At 41.5% G+C, this 19,335-nt stretch overlaps 5 protein-coding genes across 5 annotated transcripts; 1 reads left to right on the top strand and 4 right to left on the bottom strand.

The window, feature by feature from the left end:
* Positions 1–678: 678 nt before the first annotated feature.
* TRIVIDRAFT_155830 (uncharacterized protein) lies at positions 679–1,880 on the bottom strand (the record flags this gene model as incomplete). Its single annotated transcript, XM_014098576.1, has 2 exons — positions 679–1,108; positions 1,168–1,880. The coding sequence occupies 2 exons, from the start codon at positions 1,878–1,880 to the stop codon at positions 679–681; spliced, it is 1,143 nt and encodes a 380-aa protein (XP_013954051.1).
* Positions 1,881–2,381: 501 nt separating this feature from the next.
* Positions 2,382–2,824, top strand: TRIVIDRAFT_224525 (uncharacterized protein; the record flags this gene model as incomplete). Its single annotated transcript, XM_014098575.1, has 4 exons — positions 2,382–2,474; positions 2,533–2,616; positions 2,693–2,734; positions 2,804–2,824. 4 exons carry the CDS (start codon positions 2,382–2,384, stop codon positions 2,822–2,824), a joined length of 240 nt encoding a protein of 79 aa, XP_013954050.1.
* A 4,526-nt stretch (positions 2,825–7,350) lies between these two features.
* On the bottom strand, positions 7,351–8,663 carry TRIVIDRAFT_203421 (uncharacterized protein; the record flags this gene model as incomplete). The annotated part of the gene is made up of 7 exons (XM_014098574.1): positions 7,351–7,354; positions 7,527–7,693; positions 7,807–7,895; positions 7,932–7,943; positions 7,991–8,132; positions 8,181–8,365; positions 8,504–8,663. 7 exons carry the CDS (start codon positions 8,661–8,663, stop codon positions 7,351–7,353), a joined length of 759 nt encoding a protein of 252 aa, XP_013954049.1.
* A 2,263-nt stretch (positions 8,664–10,926) lies between these two features.
* Positions 10,927–12,913, bottom strand: TRIVIDRAFT_47118 (uncharacterized protein; the record flags this gene model as incomplete). The annotated part of the gene is made up of 7 exons (XM_014098573.1): positions 10,927–11,493; positions 11,552–11,777; positions 11,838–12,158; positions 12,209–12,224; positions 12,278–12,365; positions 12,473–12,664; positions 12,722–12,913. 7 exons carry the CDS (start codon positions 12,911–12,913, stop codon positions 10,927–10,929), a joined length of 1,602 nt encoding a protein of 533 aa, XP_013954048.1.
* A 5,200-nt stretch (positions 12,914–18,113) lies between these two features.
* On the bottom strand, positions 18,114–19,061 carry TRIVIDRAFT_156069 (uncharacterized protein; the record flags this gene model as incomplete). Its single annotated transcript, XM_014098572.1, has 1 exon — positions 18,114–19,061. A coding segment is annotated over one exon (948 nt), but the record flags the coding sequence as incomplete, so codon positions are not given.
* Positions 19,062–19,335: the final 274 nt, after the last annotated feature.

Here is a 19,335-nt window from a genome sequence, read left to right as displayed (position 1 = left end):
TATATAGGATTGCTGTTACAATTGACCGGATCTTAACAGAGATAAATTTATTTTTTCTATTTTTATTCATAATTAGTGTTAATATTCTATTTATATAGCTGCCCTACCTACTCAAAGAGGAAACTGTTACGGATTGGGCTTTGCCCACTCCCTATAAGCTCTACAGGCCTTATATAGCTGGTTGAACTTGCCCGGTCAGCAAGTTCAATTCGTATCCTTTTGCCGTTCGTAGCGCAATTGGCTAGCGGTAACCCCGCTGGAGGAATAGAAGCTACAGCTATAGCTTTAGCCCTAAGGGCCGACTCCTTCACAGAAACATCGGTTTTAAGCAACATAGCTACAAATAGGTAAGAGAAAGTAAAGGAAAATTCCTAGTTTTAAAATGAAGATATCACCTCATATACTTTAAGTAGCCCATCTCTTTTACGTTATCATTAATTTACCATAGAAGTGTTTCGCTTTAGCTTAGATAGTACGACATTGAGGCTTAATTTTAAACAGTTAAGCTAGTGTTCTGTTAATCTGCAAAACCTTTCTATTTTTAAGTTAAGCTATAATTACTAAGATACAGAACCTTTCATCGAGCCTCTCAACGCCCCAGCTCCCTAAAGTGGAGTTGCTCAAAGGTGAATTCAAGGAGTAAAAGATATCGCAAGAACATGTAATAGTCGTGTTGGTTTAATTTTGCCTATTCTCCTTCAATTGGTTGATTATGGTGAAAGAGTTACTTGATCCCAGCTGGCATGAAGTTCCGGCCGCCATAGGTATTAAAGCAGACCACATTCCAGAAGCGCACCTCTGGACATACTCGCCACCAGGTGCGCAGTTCCACTGCCCCTCATCCACACAAGTTGATCCCACAGCCTTCAAACTGGTGGTAGAATCTTTAGATGGGCAAGACCCACTACTGCAGTTACTAACTAGAGGCTGTGGAGCAGTTGAAGATGATGAATAGGGAAGCACAGGCGCAGACGGCTTCTGTTGCTGTTGCTGGGATGTAGGAACGGCGGAGGGCTGACCGATGCTTGTGATAGAATTATCGCCCCTACTAGGCGTAGCCGAAAGCTGGGGAGTCACGACTTGTGAAGTGGGAGTTTGCGAGCCGGCTCTTGCACAATTGTATTAGTACCACTGACTCTGAAGCAAGATATTGCAAAATTTACTTACGGGTCAACTACTGGAGGCGGAGCAGGATGTGATCCGGAGCAATCGCCTTGTCCAGGAGGCGAAGTACCCTGACTGTTACGCTCAACCTCCATGCCGGGGTGGGGGAATTCGACATCTTTGCCCGGGTAGGTACAGATATCGTTGCCAATGTTAGCAACAAAAGCGTCTGGAAGAGTGGTGAACGATGCAAAAGACGAACGTTTCTTGCCATTTACGATAGTGACAGCAGCACAGTTCATGTACATTTCACGGTTACCAATGTTATTAAACCATGTCCAGGCAAACATGGCGTCGCCAGCGGGTGCATTTTTAGGTACCGTAAAGCTCCAGCTGGAGTCATACGGAGGAGGGCATCCTCCTATATACGAATGGATAACCTTCCAGGAATGACCATTATCGTATGAAAGTGACGCCTGGCAGCTTCCCCCTCCATGATTAGCAGTAGAACTAGTGATAGTGAAGTTGTAAGAGCTCCCGGAAGCCCAAGTGACAACAGCTTTTCCCTCGGGACCACCGAGAAGGTTCTGGTAGCCTTTACATGGGTAGTCTGAACCAAATACTGAGAGCGGGGAGGTCATAGAAAAATCAATGTCAGATCCAGCATAGGGATTAAACTTTGAGCGGAAAGGAGGAGGACTCTTCATCTCCATATGACAGTTAGTGACGGCAGCTAGCCCAAGAATGACGGCAGCAGTGGTATTAATGAACGTCATAATAAGCAGTCTAAATAAGTGCTTTAACAAAATGTATACAGTACAGCTATCTCTGTAAGTATCTAGCATTGCACGACGCTCTAAAGGGCGAAAAAGAGCTCCATCTTCTCCTCGCACTAGCCGATGAGGACGTGGGATGGAACTTTTTGGAGCGGTCGTAAATGCTTCTACGCCACGCTTTTCATGTAGTAAGTTTTTAAAAGTGGGACTGCGTCTAGTCTCTTGATACATCCCGCCTTATTGATTACTGCGTGCGAATAAAATAGCGGTGTAAAGTAGGATAGTGCAGTGATGAACAAAAGGTCCCACAAAGTACTGGATAGAGTACCCCTTCCTTCCATTTTTCTTTTAAATACGGAGTAAATAGGAGTTGTATTCTCGCCACCATAAACTATCCTTAGATTTTCCATTGCCTTTTCAACCCCTCCCACTCCTGTCTTTCAGTGAATAAACTAGTCAACCTCAGAAATTACATCGCTCAGAAGAGAATTGAGACCAAAGATGTTTAAGATGAAGCGCACGGGGTGGGGTCCATATACAGGCGCGATGCTGAAAGAGAAACGGCTTGCCAGAGAGAAATTTACCGAGGACGATGTAAGTAGCCTATTACTGTCAACGTTGATCACCCATTAATTGGTCTGGCCTATTGAAGATCACCCGCCTGCAGGGTGCAATTATAGAATACGAAAGAGACAAGTGGAAGGTGATTGCTCAGAAGATGGGAATGTCAGAACAGGTATAGCAGCCCTTCTCCCATTCTTTGCCGTTAGATTTTGGGTTATAGCACATAATACACGTGCTAACTTGTTTAGACCTGTGAACAATACGCGAAGGCGCTTTTATCAGATTCTCCTGTAGCAACTAGGCGGGAGACGAACTCAGCGTGATTGCTCACCAGCGCTCTAGTCTAATGAATGCTATAGATCACGCTGCTTGGTGACTGAAACCCATCTACAGTAGTGAATAGATGCAGCATGACGGAGAGACGCAACATTGCGGAGAGACGCAACATAGCAGAGAGATGCGGCGTGGTGTTAAACAAAGAATTAAATTAGATTCTGCATCAATAAGATCGTTGTTACTACACAAAGCCACTTGAACTCACAAAAGGTAAATGTATTAATTGCCTGTTCTATAAAATGAGATCTTCTGGGTGTATTTATTCTTTTGTTTCAACGAGATTATATATATTTGAACTAAATATAATTAACTGAAACTGGCTTCCTTTCTTATCCTCACCGTTAACCTTTTTTTCTGGAACAGTAGGGTTAACAGGTGACATCTCAGCAACCCATGCTTCCACCATTTCTCCATAAGTGTATTCGAAAGATTGTGATTTTGGGAGTTGAAGAGTTAGAGTAGATTGGAATGCGTTTGAACGCCTTCTACCAGTAGTAATAAACTCTCTTTCGTTGTAATTTTCCATTGCGATACTGTACTGTACATAATACCTACTTATGTTTCTCAGCTGTATGCTCCTAAAATTCAGGCTTTCATACAGGGCTGATCTATACATAAAAAAAGGTAAGCTCTATAATACTACTATACACAATTGTAGACTTTTGAACTATTGGACAATAGTTAACTGATAGCCTAAGCTGTTATATACATATATATATATTGTTAAAGCTCTTTTAAAATACAGTAGTATGTCAGTTAATAACCAATTAATTATGGATTACAAACGATTTAAAGAGTTATCTATCTCGCCACTTTCTTTTGACTCTCTTACCTTAGCTGTCACTGCTTTAAGAGTGATTCAGCGGCGATACCCTAATTTTACGGTTACAGAGGATAGCAATTCTCTGTATCCATCTGATGAGAATATTATATATGATTACCCTATGCTAAGCATTATTCATGAACACTGGAGAGAGTATCTTGAAGACTCCCAAAAGAGACATCAACTTACAGCTTTTGAAGCTTTCTGGCATTCTAAATTAAGAAATGATAGCCCAGTACATCCCAGAGTAGTGCAAAAATACCTGAGTCTTCTTCAGCAAAAATCTCTTAGTATAGAGGTATTGGATATTTATAGTGTTAAGGAAGGCACCTATAGTATCGGCGATGAGGGCCTTGATCGACCTACAATAATACCATTACAAGTATTAGCCAATGAAAGAAATGACTGGGCTTTTATTGTTGCATATTCTGATTGCATTCATTATTATATTAGTGGAAATGATACCCCTACGCTGAAAGTCTCCGATAATAACTTAAGGCCTGTGCGACATACCCGGACAGGATCAAAGTCTGAAAGAGAAAATGACTCTGGAATCTATATGCTACTTGGTATTCGCCGGATCTTAGAAGGCATCCCACATATTAGCCAGAAAGCAGCCATAGGAGAAGTATTATCGTGTTTTCGTACGCGTATACTGGTTGAATTACTTTGCGACCAATTAGACCCCAGCCCGGAAGCGTTTTGGGAGATTTGTCAAAGAGAAAACATACCAGTGCCTAGCACATTGCAAAGTTATATAAATTGGGCAAATTCGGTAATGCTTACAGACAGTTCTACTCCTATAGTAAATTCTAGACATCAAAAATCCTTGACTATAGAAAATACCTCCTTGGTGCCAGCAGAGGACTTTAGGGCTATAACATATGATGAATCTCAGAATATTTTATTACCAAATGGGGAAGGGCTTACAACCTCTATACGCAATTCTATCCCTAGATTAACCAGCGAGGAAAGGGTTCAGAGAGAAAATTTACCAGAACCTAACGGATTACAAAATCACTCTAATATTCTAATGCCTATAAACAGCTCTACCCCAAGTGAAAAAGAGTCAACAAACTATATAATCAATTCTGGCACTTTAACTACAATTCAAAGCACTCCTGCGACATCCAAATTTAGCTTTTCTATCCAGCCAAGTTCACAACTACCTGATAATGATAAGTTATTTAACACAATGGAAGGAATTTTGACTCTCTTGAACAAAGCATCTTTAGCATGCCGTCTCAGCAAATGTTCCAAAAACACCAGCCTTGCAATTCTTTGGCACTCATTTAAAGAAGACAATTTTGGGAGCAAATTCCATCGGAGATACAATTCAGTATTATTCTACAATAAAATGGAGGCGTTGCGGAGCAATAATGCTATTAGAGCAGAAATGAAAGGAGGGGAAAACATCAGAAAAATGAAAATAAGAAAAACGGAGTGTAAATTTTGGAACGATGTATGTGAAATTGGAAAAAGTTTTGGATTAGAAGGTAACAACAAATACGTTTTGCTTCTTGCAATTTCATCTGTCTCCCCAAACGAATCGCAGTGTAACAAAACTGCGATATTGACGAAATTACACAGCCGTCTAAATGATACCTCAGACCGGCTAAAAGATCACCTCCTGAAAGCAACAGACTTGTGTGTTAAAATTATTGAGCAAACGCTTCCAGAGGAAAATCTAATGATTGATCTCTATTATTTAAAGAAAACTAACGAAATTAACGATGATACATATAATGCCTTTGTTAGTACGGACCCTCGTGGAGTAATAAAAATTAGTCGAATTAATATTTAATTATACAATATGTACTCAGTAGTTAATAAAGTATATAAAACGTAATAGGCTTTTACTATATTAAACGAGCTGTTACTTACTGCATTCCTTTTATTTCGATTATCGATTTAATTTTCATTTATAGTAATATTTATTATACTTAGTGTAATTGCCTACTTAAGAACATTTGGATAATTTAGTATACACTTAGTGTAATTGTCTACTTAAGAACATTTAGATAATTTAGCATACACTGAGTATACTCTTAATGAAATAGGTAAATATAAATATAATAAACTTTAATATTTAAAACTAATCAAAATTTAACCAAGACAATTCATATTTCCAGTTCTGACGTTACTTTAAACTTATATTATTATTAAAGCAATGGCTTTGGGTTGTCGCCATGTTTGCCAACTTTGCAAAAAATCGCGGCTAAAGCCCTATACCAACCAGAAATTTATAGCTAAATTTGGCTTACGCAATTTGCTTTTTTTTATTTTAAAAAATGATTTCATGGTTGTTGATGATATCTGTACCAAGTGTCATCGACCACAGTCGCAAAACGTACACAGGCAACAACAATCTCAGTGTCAGGGGGAAAGAGTTATTTATTACTATTGCCAGCTACATAACGGACCTCCATCATATTGCGCAGAACTTCCTGCTAGTCCTGTTATTAAGCCAGTTGAAGCTATTTAACTGTATAGCACTTAGTTATTGGTAATTCCTAAGAAAAATTACAATAAATTAATTTTATAAGTTAAACAAACTGTAGTTTGCCATAAATTTAAAATTTAGAAGGCTACATTAATAATGGGAGTGTCGGTTTCGCCCGCTGCTATGGGGAAAGCTTAATGTTTATCGGCCATGCAGTTTCTCAATACTGCTCGTCAAGCACTTCTAACCTCAATAAAAGCTTATACGGGACTTCTTATCTAATCGTCACAATGGCCGTCTCTAGAATCATACGTCAATCCGAACAAGATTTTTTCCATTTGATAATCCGCAAAGCCGTGACAGTAGATGGAGCATGGATCGGCCAAATCAGGTGGAAATTCGCTGGAGGGATCTCATGCGCCTAATCAATACAATTTTGTAATGACTCTCAAGCGCCAGCACAAAATGCTGCAACTCCTTCGATCAACATCTGCGTTATTTTATAGGAAAACCATATGCCTGACCTTTAAGAGATAGATTTCGGTAGGTAGATATCCTGCTCACTGATGAGTTGTCCCCTGCAGCTATATCCTAGGTAGGGGTTCTTAAGAATAGTTTTAGGCGAGGCTTTTACTGCGTGTCTACTATAAAATACAGTAGCACTGCCTAGTACGTTAGCTTTTAGTTAACATCTATCTACAAGTTCATCACCACTATGGCCGAACAAGATATTATCTCTTCATTAAAAAAAGGGTAACGCTTCTCCAAGCTAAAGATGACTTGCACGCATTGATAAACGAGTTTTGCAGCTTCTCTGATAACAAAGACTGGCACGGACGTGCTAACTGCTTTTCATTAAATGGTGTCCTGACAATATGCGAGGGGTCCGGGCAAGGCCGCGAAGACATCGCAAAGACCGATGAAAGGATGTGGTGCAAATACAACAATCTATTCTACTTTTTTTTTTAAATAAATTATTAAAATTTTTAAAATAAATATCTATAATTTTTTAATTAATATTTTAATTTATTAAAGTTTTTTTAGAATTATATTTATAAATTTTAATAATTAATAATATAATTTTAGTTTTATTATATATATATATATATATATTTATTAAAAATTTATTTTTATTTTATAAAATATTATTTATTTATTTATATTTAAAAATTACTTTTTTACAAATTATTTAATGTAAAAATAATATTAATTTTATTATTTTTTAAAAAAAAAAGTTTTTTATTTTTTTATATTTTTTATTTATGAATTTAATTAACAGTTATATTAAATATACAGCTAAAGCTTTAGCTATAAACTATAGTATATTTAAATAGTTTAAAATATAAACTATAATCCTTAGTTTAGTAAAAATCATTAATTTTTATAAATATTTTAGTTTATTTAAATAGTTATAAGCTTAGGAAGCTATTCCGGTTTATATCATAGAATCCATCCCCGGAGGTAGACCTATGTTACTTACAGTTTGAAAGATCCAGAAATGACTACTATGTACTGTAACGGACGCAAGAGCACAACAGCCTGCGATGTGGGGTGGGATGGAGGGGTAGTGGGATGGAGGGGTAGTGGGATGGAGGGGTAGTGGGATGGAGGGGCAATGGGCATACGGAGTACATAGCACTCAAATGTCTACCGAAGTTTACTGTACAGTATAGGTTGATTAATTAAACCTTCTTTTTCCGCAGAAAATATTTATTGTCGGCTAAACTACTAATGATAAAAAAAAGAAACACTATTCATACATAACCGCACCAAGCTCGCTCAACAGCCAGTACAAGAGCATTCTCCGCCGTTGTTATATGACAAAAGCCACACTCATAATCACGCCTATCTTTGCATTTTTGATAGTCTGCTAAACAGCTCTTACAGCAGGTATGCCCTTTAAACATCAGAAAATAGTCTACTAATCAATTAGATATAACTTACCACAAGTCGTAAAGAGTAATTCCATCGTGTGGTCATCTTTGCTTTTAGTCTGACATATAGGACAATGGTCCCAGTGATATTGCACCTTAATTTCTCCCTTGACATCTTCTGAGCTTTTGCCAATACATTCAGAGCAGATATACTAGAGAAATTAGACACTCTATTACACCGGCAGTATAGCATCACTCACACTTCCTCTCAATCGGTAGTTGGTCTGAGCAGAGAGTTCCTTTCCACACTTGCAAGTTTGTTTTCCAAGTGTGAGATCAATATAGCAGGAAATTTGTCCGGGCGTGACAGGGCCCGATACTGTGCTTTTAATAATTCCTCTAAAATCCGTACTGCTCGGCTGGTCTGTATTGTTGGCAACTCTTTCTGGCTTTTGACAATTAGATTTATTAGATATAGAGGACTGATGGACCGATCGCCGCTGTCTTATATTTGCTCTCCTCGCTTTGGCTACCGTTAGCTGTGTTACATAGTTTAGTGGTTCTAGATGGAGATATAACTCACGCATTCTTTCCTTTACTGTTCGATCTCGACGGCTCTTTGAAACTTGATGTAGGTATGCGTGAGATCGCGCTCGTCTCTCCATTTCACCCATTCTGTGAGTTTCAGTTTCTCCATCACGCCACATATAAGTATGGTGCGTGTAATTGTGGTAAGAAGGCATGGCGAATATGAAACCCTGTGGAAATATAGATGTCTGGATGGAAAGAAAAAGAAATTGCCTGTCATAATGAGAGGGCGAACCTCTTATATATAGTAGCGAGCCGGCCCACAAGGCGCACAGCCTGTTTTCCCCTTCCCGTTGGCTCCACTTTCGTTTTCTTGGCCAACGAGTATTATTGTTTAGTTTGCTATGGGCCTTAGCCGATGTCGTCTGCCTCGGTGGGTTCCAAGAATACGACAGAAGATTGTACAGGGTGCAAAATCACACTGATGCGCTTGTGATTCATATATTTCAACATTTCAATTGTGGTCTATGCCATCAAAGTTGTGGTGATTACTTCCCGGACCATCTGGAAGTTATCCATCATTTTGAAGAGAAAGATTATTGTGATGGCTGCCATAAGCAAAACTCGTGGTTTTCATTTTCTCTGCATATTGAGAACAAACATGGATGGATTATGTGTACATGCGAAGTTTGCATTGCCAAAGAACATATTTACGACCACCTCAAAGAAAGGCATGGATGGAAGACAAGCTTGAGCGATCGAGAGGTTCCAGAAAATGAGCCCCGGGATGCCGTCTGTGCCATCCCTGCGACGAAAAGATCTCAAAGACCCAGGGAATCACACCATCAACAGCAGGGGAAATTCCAGAAGAGGCCCAGCAAGAACTTTGTGATGATGATCAACAACAATCCGGTCAAACTATGCCGCACCTGGACTCAAAAACAAAAGGACATGGGTTGTCAAGATTAAAGCGCAGGCAGGATAACGAGGCTAAACAACAAAGTTTACCGGAACCGAAGCGCCGGAAGTATACAAGGAGAGCACGTGTGCTAGTAGTATAACAAAAATAAGGCATGGATATACAATTGAACTAATATTGCAAACTTTACTAACAAGTTGACGGTTCAAACCTAGTGAATCACCAGCTGAACAGACAGGGGAAAGCTGCATGCGCTTTAATTACATTGTGGACCATACAGCAAAACTTTTGAGGTATAAAGCTATACCCTGAGCACATTTTAGACGTGTTAAATATCGATTGTGTGTATAGCTTTGTCGTGCGTAGACGAGACTTCCTCATCCTGGGGTATTTTGGTCACCAATTCGGCTGGGCATATATGCCTTAGTGGTATTAAGTATGTTTCACTCAGATGCACTTGGGATATTTAGGCAGAGATATTATGGAGTTCAATTTTAGAAGATGTAACTCTGCCGTTCAAACTCGACGGTATCTTATCGTATTGTTATATAACTGAGTCGATATACATGGGATCGCTGTCTTTTCTCCCTTTTCCTAACTCCTTAGGTTTCCGTTTCCCTGTCTGGCAAGATATAAGTTTACAATCAACAAATAGTTTTTTACTACATGATGTTCAGAACATAGGTGCTAGGTTTGCAGCAAAGTCTACTTAGGCTTAGACCCCATTTTTGTAAGCGCGTAGTCGCTACTCCGCTGGTTCATATTTTGGCTTCAGCATGCTTCGAATTTCCCCTTTTAGTTCTGCCAGTCGTTTTCCAGCTCCTTCGCGAAACCTTTTTTGTGCCTTTTTCATCCCTCCGTTTAAAAACCTGTGAATTTTTTCCCCTTTCGGTATATCTTTTTTTGGCTCTCTCCAATTGGGACTAATTATATCGAGTTGTTTGTTTTGTTGCGCCCGAGACTTTGCTGAGTCTTTCTTGCCGTTAATGCTGCAGACAATTGCCGATAATTTCGCCGTATTTCTCTTGTGTATAACAATGTTGGCATCTCTGTGCCTTCTTCGTTCTCTATGCGCACCCTTTTTGGCGAAGAGTACCCTTTTCTCTTCATTCCCAGCTTTCCTGATGTTAGAAATGTTGGACATGGCGGATAATGTAATAACTTTCAGATGTATAAGAAAGAGAAATTATCGCTGTGGTATAAGAAAGTGTGTATGATGGGATGTGATCTTTTATAGGTAAAATCGAGAGCTGTGCCCAGTGGTGGGGTCCAAAGGTCATAAGCCAGCTCCACTGTACTTCGTGCTTGGCGGGTTGGTGAAGCGGCCGGGACTCCCGCTCAAGTGTAGTTGGATTCTATTCCTGGACCAGTACTACTTTCTACAAAAACAAATAATACATAGCTCCTCCGTTCTTCGCTAAATATCACAAATATTCTCTCTACCGGAAAGGTAGGGTGCTAAACAAGTCACTTCATCATAAACAAAACGGGCGGCATTGTATTACTAGATTGCCTTAACCTTAGTAATCTTTAAGTTGCGTTTATTAATAACGCTAGACTTATTCAAGCGTGCAAGCCCAGCCGTCACCATTACTTGGCGGCTGAAGTCCGACATACTTGTTTTGGTAAGGGTATCTACAATGTTTTCTTGTGAGAGATAGACCATCCTTTACCTTATCTCCTCGAAACTTTACCCCCTTAATAGTTGTAGGAGCCAAGCCCTTCTCTACCCACTCAACCATTGCTATCAGGACGTTACTCCCTGGATCAAGCCCATTGTTTCCTATAGTAGATTGCCCAATCATCCAGGCCCCAGGACCTTGACGACAATGCCCCATACCGGAGATACGAAAGTATCGATAGAAATGGTCTATGTCTGAGCTTTTCAATGACATCGTTTCTCTAACAAAGTTATAATAGCGTGCAGAGTTCTCTGATGAAATTAGGTAGTCTTGTAAGCCATGGTAGTGTAGCAATTTACCACCTGAAGTATTGAAAGCGCTGAGATTTCCATTCCGAGTATTTACCCCGAAGGGATTTAACTCTTGAGCGAAGGTTATATCAGCTAATGAAATAGTTTCTGGCTTCCAATTGAGATTATATAATATCGCTGGGCTAAGCCATCCCTTACAATCCGCAAGGTTAGCTTGATGTTCTGATATTGATTAATTGTGAATCACATACTTTGACATAAGGAGAAGGTACGCCGCTATAAAATGTAGACGAAGACTCAAGCTCACTGCCTGGCTGCATTCGAGGAAAGATAAGTGAACCGTTGGGATAATAAAACGGCTTAAATACCATATTAGCACGGCGGGCTTGTTCATTATTTAGACAACTATAAGTCGATTGATAACGACACCGTAGGCTGTCTAAGTTTGGATGGCATAAATCGGGGTTTTCGATAATTCTAGAATCGTTATTATTTACTTCACAAAGTTATAACATAATAGTAATATTCGTAACATACCCATCAATTGCACCGTCCAGACCATCGCATTGTTTCAAAATCTCTTGGTGGATAGTTTTCCAAAGATTTGGAGAAATAAACCCCGGATCTGTAGTGTTATAGCCTGTTACCAGGCCAAGCCATCCTGCCCATGCAGTGAGCTGCGTGAAGGCAAGAGTTGGAGAACCTGCAACAATTCCATCAAAATCTCTGGGAAACATTTGGGCAGATTGAAAGCCTTGTCTGCCACCGGTTGAACAACCTATATAATAAGACTTTGTAAAATTTCGCTTATAAAATTGATTGGTAATAGTTTTACCAATAGCAGCACCGACATGAACCCTATTATATTTAGATCTTAACCTATATTAGCGGTAGAATTTTCAACGTACGATCGATAAGAGTAATCTGGAATTGAGTTCGTTAGTGATAGACTATTTAAGTATTATCATGGGTCTCACCTTCAATAACGTTGGGATTGTTTAAAAATGCTAGCCCTGAAGTCCCGTTATGACCGTTGTTCGTACCGACAGTAGCAAATCCCAGGGTCTATAAATATATTAATAAAAAGTCAGCGAGTTTTATAAAGAAATATTACCGTGCCATAGTTAATATCTTCATATTGAATACCTGTATAAACCGATGAGAAAGGCAACACCTTGCGGGTCGCAATCAATGAACTTACATCCTGATAATCCACCATTGCCAGTACTCAAGAATCTTCCTGTCCAATTGCGAGGAAGCCATGCTTCAAGGTGGACACCACTAAATGGCGAAGTTTTTGCATAAAGCGCCACCCTGCAAATATCTGCTGAGATAGCTTGCGATGAGCGATTGCAAGTAATATCCTAGGAAATTCTATTAGCAACTAAGATTTTTATACTGTTCAATATAAGGGTAATTACATTCTCTGGAAACATTAAGGTGCTTGCGCTAGGGACATATTGAACCAAATTTATGGTTGCATTTTCAATAGCCAAGTTTCGTTTCAGGTCATGGCACGACTTCTCAAACATATCTGCTCGTGTAAACTGGAATAAACCAGCAAGCACGGCGAGCCCCGCGATGGCCCGCGGTGAAGTAGCGGAGAACAGCATATAGGCGTATTTTAGCGACGTGGAATAGTTGTTGGAGGATCTGATACATTCTTTTGACTCCAGGACCCAAGGTACATGTATTGAATGACATGATTGCTTGTATGATTTATAAGTTAGTCTGCTGTATGTATTACATAAAGGCTGTGAAATGTCTAGATGTGGCTATTTCTTGCCAATACTACTACATCCAGTTATGACAATTCAGTTTATGTAAGTATATATATCTATTTTCGGCTTAGCTTATCTTTGGGTGTGGATATATTTCGGTAAAAAAGGCGTGCCGTTTTTGGACGTGATATCCAGATTTGAATGTACTTGTACATCCTAATTTTGGATCTGGCAGCCAGATTCAGACACTGTTACCTGAATTGGACGTGGTACTGTACTTCATTTGGGTAGAGTAGTCTAATTAGTTATGTACCGTATCACGTTCTGTTGCTGTATGACTTTGTTTAAAGACTTTAGAGCAAGTTGTTATTTACAAAATGTGACACTAGACGTAAATTTGTATCTAAGCTTCTGAACATAGGAGTATACTCTGGCTAGAAAACCTATAATATGTATAATAAAAAGAATTTGATGAAAACCCAAGACGTATTTTAGACTTCTTAGTCTTTATATGTTGTGTTTATAGTTATTTGTTAATCTATGGATGAAAATTTCAAATCTAATATAGACAACTATTATGTAATTCAGTGATGCTTTCACGACCAATCTCTGTTAAAGCCTACTTTAGGTTTATAGTACGAACGTCCAGTAGTTGATATGTTAAGGTATTCAATAACCGTATGTGTTCTTTTAGCTTTTCTATACACAAAAGTAGGTCGCTAAAAGTGGAACCAACGGGTAGCCAATTTTGGCGTTTGAGAAAGATGCTTTCGCGTGACCTCAGTACGCCAGTATCCTAATTTGTAAGTAGCTAGTAGTAGTACTTACTTAATTTAGTTACAGTGAATATAGTGTTCATTTTACTTATACATACTGTAGCAGCCTGAATTAGATATGGCCTGCCCGGTTGGATAGAGACAACCAATCATATGAAAGTATTACGATATGAAAGGGCGAAAGTTTCGAATCTGTCAGCTAGTGACGCCGCATTTCTCCCGTAAACAGGAGCCAATGAAACGTATTAACGAAACCGATAGAGAGTAGAGTTATTTAGGACGAAGCCGGTTAGGATGTTAGTATACTGAGTACAGTGACATGTACTTCCTGATTTATTAAAGTACGCAGAATAGTTGCACCTATTTAATAGCTGTACATTAAACCACTTAGTGAGCGCATTTACTTATCACGTAGGTATATGTTAAGCCTATTATGGGGTTAACTTAAATGGCTGGGCTTATTGGCGGACATAGTTGTATAGAGGTTCAAATAATTCTGCCGTATGAGGCGTTGGTTAAATTATCGTAGGCTCAAATTACGCGCAAGCAAACCAGCTATAATTCTGTGCTGGTTGCGCTGTATGAGGCGTGGTTAAATTGTCGTAGGCTCAAATTGCGCGCAAGCGAACCAGCTATAATTCTGTTATGGTTGCGCTGTATGAGGCGTGGTTAAATTGTCGTAGGCTCAAATTGCGCGCAAGCGAACAGCGCCTATATATTACTAGATACGTTAAAAAAATCTATGCCCTAACAGGCATGGTTAAATTATCGCAGGCCAAAATTGTGCGTAAATGAGTTAAAGGCAGTCCTGAGACTGGAGCCAATCATACCTCCCAATCTGCTTATTGGACTGTTAAAGCTGCTTACTAATAGACGAGGTTAATTAGGGGCCCAATAGGTGCACCGCCGGCGGTGCAAATAAAGCCCACGTAACGGCGCACCACCAGCGGTGCAACTAAGATTCCTCACGTCAGCTAGCCGCATCTGTAAAGCAGGGAGCCAAGCCTGAGTTGACGATGCAGCATCTTAATTACTCAAAGTTGAAGAGGAATATAAATTCAAGCTCTAACTATTATACAGTCCTCGGCTAAGTTTTCGTCTGAGTGCAAGGCTTGCTGCTCATTCATGTCTTGCTTAATACTCTTCTAGATGTGTTTTATGCCTCTTCGCCTACTTGCCAGTGGATTATTACCCATTTCTTTGGCAACAAGCGCTTCCACTCGCTCATCCTCTGCCTTGCTCCAGTCCAAGTACGCCATCATCTCCTCCTTTGTCCAATCACGGGTACCTGTTGCTGTTTTACAGCGCCTGCCCATCTGTTTATAGTCACAACACCAAGTGTAATCCGCTTTGGTGTAGCGTTGTGGTAATTTCATAGCTTTCCGGTATAGTTGATTTGTCTTCACGCTGCCTCGGGGCTGCGCCGCATACCAATCTCTTCGTGCTGCAACATATTTCTCATAAATAGCCCTAGGGCCTTGATACGAAAGCGCGGGAGGACTTGGTGACGACTCTCTTGATGATGATTGTGTTGCCGGCACATCTGGCGATGTCAGCACCTGCAGTATTGACTCCTGTAATAAAGGTGGCGTCGCTGGTGATGGCGGCATTTGGAAAGATTCGGCCTCCGATTGCGGCGCATGTGGCAATAACGGTACTTGCGCTGTTGGCATTACTGAACGAGCCAGTGCACCTGGTGATGGGGAAACCCCTGCTAACGACAGCGCCCCTGATGCTGTCGTCCTCGATCCTGATGTAGGTGCGGCTGGTGCCAATGGTTGCAAGAGGTTTTGATAGCGCAAGGGGCATGCTTTTGACCTCATCTGATGCCCTTTTTCATGGCAGTTACTGCATGTAGGCAATACCCTGGTTCTTAATGTTGCTTCGACTGCCTCGAACGCGCTAGGCTCTCTCTGAGTGCTTGTCAATGGCAGTTTCGATTTGCTTGTGACGATATCGAATTGTTGGCGAGGTTGTAAGATCAATTGAGGAGTACCTCCTCGTTGAAGGTGCCAATGGGTGTGGAAGTGCTGTAGCTGAAGTGGCTGATCTTGACGTATTAGAGGCTCGAGCACATGAGCGCAAGGGAGACCAAGTGTTGTTGTAAAGACTCCTGTACGGTCTGGAAGCTCGTTCTTCAAGAGACGCTTCCGCTGCTCCTTGACCTTCCGTAAAGCTTCGTGAGATACCCAGCCGCGTATATTGCTATACAATGCACCAGAGAGCTCAATAGGCATTCGGATTTGCTGCTTGGCTTGATTGGCTTGAAGCTCAGTTAGTTGGTTAAGAACTGCACGCTTAATAGACCTCCAAGCTTCAAAGAGGTCTAATTGAGACGTGTTGAGATAGATCTTGATAAGTTCATGGATGCCCTCGCCCCGAGAGGTAACAACATTCCCGAAGTGTAGATGTCGATCAACCCAAACCTTAACAAGCTTCTCTTTGTAGAGGTCAAGCCAGGTCTCAATGATATAGCCAACCTCTCGAGTATGGCTTGGTATATAGCGGTCCTTAAGTCGTTGGAGTCTCTCCTCGAAGGCTGCGTCATCTGTTGATCCCACAAGTTCGTGCCAGTTCTGATAGAATTCTTTCCATTGCAGGAGTTTATCAGCATCGTCAGTATTGCGAGTAAAGCTTGACAGGCAGTAACGAAGAACTGCCTTATTGGCATGCCAAAGGCACAGGAGCGATACTGCAGCTGGGAAGCAGCGAGATACAGCATTCATGCAAGCGAGGCAGCGATCTGTAAGGATAACAGACGGAAGCCTTGCACCACAAAGTTCATACATCGACCGTAGCCGATCCAGCGCCCAGATAAATCCCTCTCGTCTTCGCCACTCAGAAAGGCAAAGGCAATACAGAATGATCGTTGACAGGCATCAACTCCAACGATGTCAAGAAGAGGCATCTTGTACTTGTTCGTCTTGTAAGTGCAGTCCAATATAAGCAAATCCGGATAGCACTTGAGGTACGCTAGCGACTGTGGATGGGCAAATAACACAGCTGTGACCCGTCCATCCTCATCAAGTTGCATTCGATTCCAAAATCCCTCGCTGTCAAGCTCGTTAGCGAGAGCGTGTATGTTGCTTTGGCCCTTGGCAAGGTCTCGTTTGCCTTGCGCAATACAGTTGTAGATATCTTGCTGGGTTGCAAGAGTCTCTGAGTGGTTGCGTAGGTAAGATCTGATCTCTTTTGGAGCCACGCCGGCGTTGGCAAGGTTATGAACGGTTAATATATCGGCATGAGATAGCTTGGGATGGACTGGATGCGCAGACCTCTGTGTACTTGGCTCATGGTTGTGGATAGCACATTCGTAACTAAGACGATGCGTAAGTTTCCAAGAAACTTTATTAAGACTTTCCTTCGCAAGAACGGAGAATTGGCAGCCTGTACGCTTTGTAGTAGTGAGCCGCTGTCTTATAATTAAGGTATCTGGGGTGCGACCTGCACCACGGTCACAGTTAAAGACAACTTGTTGCCTGCCATTGGGTGTTTTTCTTGACCGTCCGGTCACAAAAGCATAGCCTCGTGGCGCTGCCCAAGCGTTGATCGCTGCGTACAAGGCCTCTCGAGAGCTGTATTCGCCCTCTGGAGGAAGACAGTCATCAGGGAAGTGGTTAGAATCTTCAACCCGCTCCATCTGAGCGGGCTCTGTGAGAGGCGTGTGGATGTAGGGCAAAGCCAGGTCCTTTCAGGGGCAACTTAACGCGGCCGACATGCCCGCTGAGAGGTGCGGCTAGCTGACGTGAGGAATCTTAGTTGCACCGCCGGTGGTGCGCCGTTACGTAAGCTTTATTTGCACCGCCGGCGGTGCACCTGTTGGGCCCCGCTAATGCCATCTGAACCAAAATTGATCACACCATAATCACGATTCCGGGATAGGATAACAGGATCAGAGAGGACAGCCTTATTGTCTATTACGAGCGTCTCATTGCCGTCCCCACTGAGGCCTGTGCGACAAATAAGGGCTGGGAATATGCTACCCTTGAGCTAATTTTCGGCGTAGTTGATGGAAGCTGTTACCAAGTTGAGACAGTGCTGCAAATATGCCTAAGAATGGACGATATCCGGAAGATATCTCTGAAGAACTTCGGAAATACACACCTAGATTGTATCTTGGTGCTAGGTCACGGAGAGTAACTGGAAGATTTCATGTCTGTAGGTTTTCGGGCCCTATTGTTCAATGCGCATCTAGACAGATAATGCGCTCTGTCAATTGCTCAATCCATTATACGGATATACGGCCTATCGTTGCATACACTAGGTTCCACCATGCTACAGGTTTTCCTTACAGGACTCATGTATATCCCAAGCAATCACTTACTCCGCTGCAATCTCGATATAGCTTTGGACCAAAAGTGCTTGAGCCCCGGTAAGGTCAGGGCTGGAGGGAACTTAATAACTTCGTCCCAGCTTAGCCTCTCGTTTGCTTGCTCAATTGCGTCATTTCTTTGCTTCTTTGCCCAGTCCCTAGCATTTCGATATGCTGCGACTCCTCGCCGAAAGGTATCGACATCGTTGGTTAAAGCAAATGCACCGAGCTGCGTTACAACAAATCCTGGTTGCCCAAACAGCGAGGATAGTTGTATTGCATGGGTAGCGAAAATCTTTAATTGTCTATCCAGATATAAGCAGCCGAGAGTATGAGATTTGTTATCGTATGAAGCGTGAAAGGGATTGCGCGATCGAAGAGCCTGTTGGCCTCTTTCTCCAAGAGCCATATTGTAAATCAGCTGTCGTTGAGCTACAGCTGCAGAACCATCCTTCCCTTTTACTTCCACGAAGAAATTCGGCGCGACAGGGAGATCACTCTGAGTGGAAGGGACAACACGACCGCTCAGTGCTTTACGTATTTGTGGGTGGAGCTGCTCCGGACGTGCACCATAGAATATATCGGGGCTGGCTGGCACAAGTGTACCGTCCGTTAGATGCTCAAGATTCGTAAATGGAATTTTGCCAGCGAGGCATTTTCTGTCCCCTATATCTCCTTCAATAATAGGTATGACACTTGTCGTGATATCTCTCTCCTTTGTTGCTTGCGCTTCTGCTTGTTTGAACTTGCGGAAGTTATGGTTTGAGAAATGACTCAGCGATGCTCTGGATTGGGCCAGAACCCGAAGGATATCTTCTTTATTTTTAAGCTTTGGCGGCATTCCACCATCTGGGAACTCATAAGCATGAGGGAATATGCTGTAATCGATGAGGTGTTGCTGAAAGGCCCGGTCGTATGATCGTATACTTTCCCTGCCTGCTGTTTCCGAAGTGGTATTATGTTCTGGAAGTAGTTGCAAGTCACTTTGCTTCGCTGGCCCGTGGCTCTTTCTTTCTACGCTAAAAAAGCGGGCGAAGTGTTGTAGCTTAGCAACTTGCAGGATGACGATCCGAGCAGTCCACCACTGTTCAGAATCAGACACTTTATCGATTTGATTGGAGATTTAAGCCTACCTGAAGCATTGTTTGCGCCATATAATGAAGACTGCCGTGGTTTGATAAATGAATCCTTAAGTTAGCAACAGGCCTAGATCTGATTAGCAGGTA

This window comes from Trichoderma virens, assembly GCF_000170995.1.
Source record: "Trichoderma virens Gv29-8 chromosome Unknown TRIVIscaffold_82, whole genome shotgun sequence".
NCBI lineage: Eukaryota > Fungi > Ascomycota > Sordariomycetes > Hypocreales > Hypocreaceae > Trichoderma > Trichoderma virens.
This window is presented reverse-complemented; position numbering and strand designations above follow the sequence as displayed.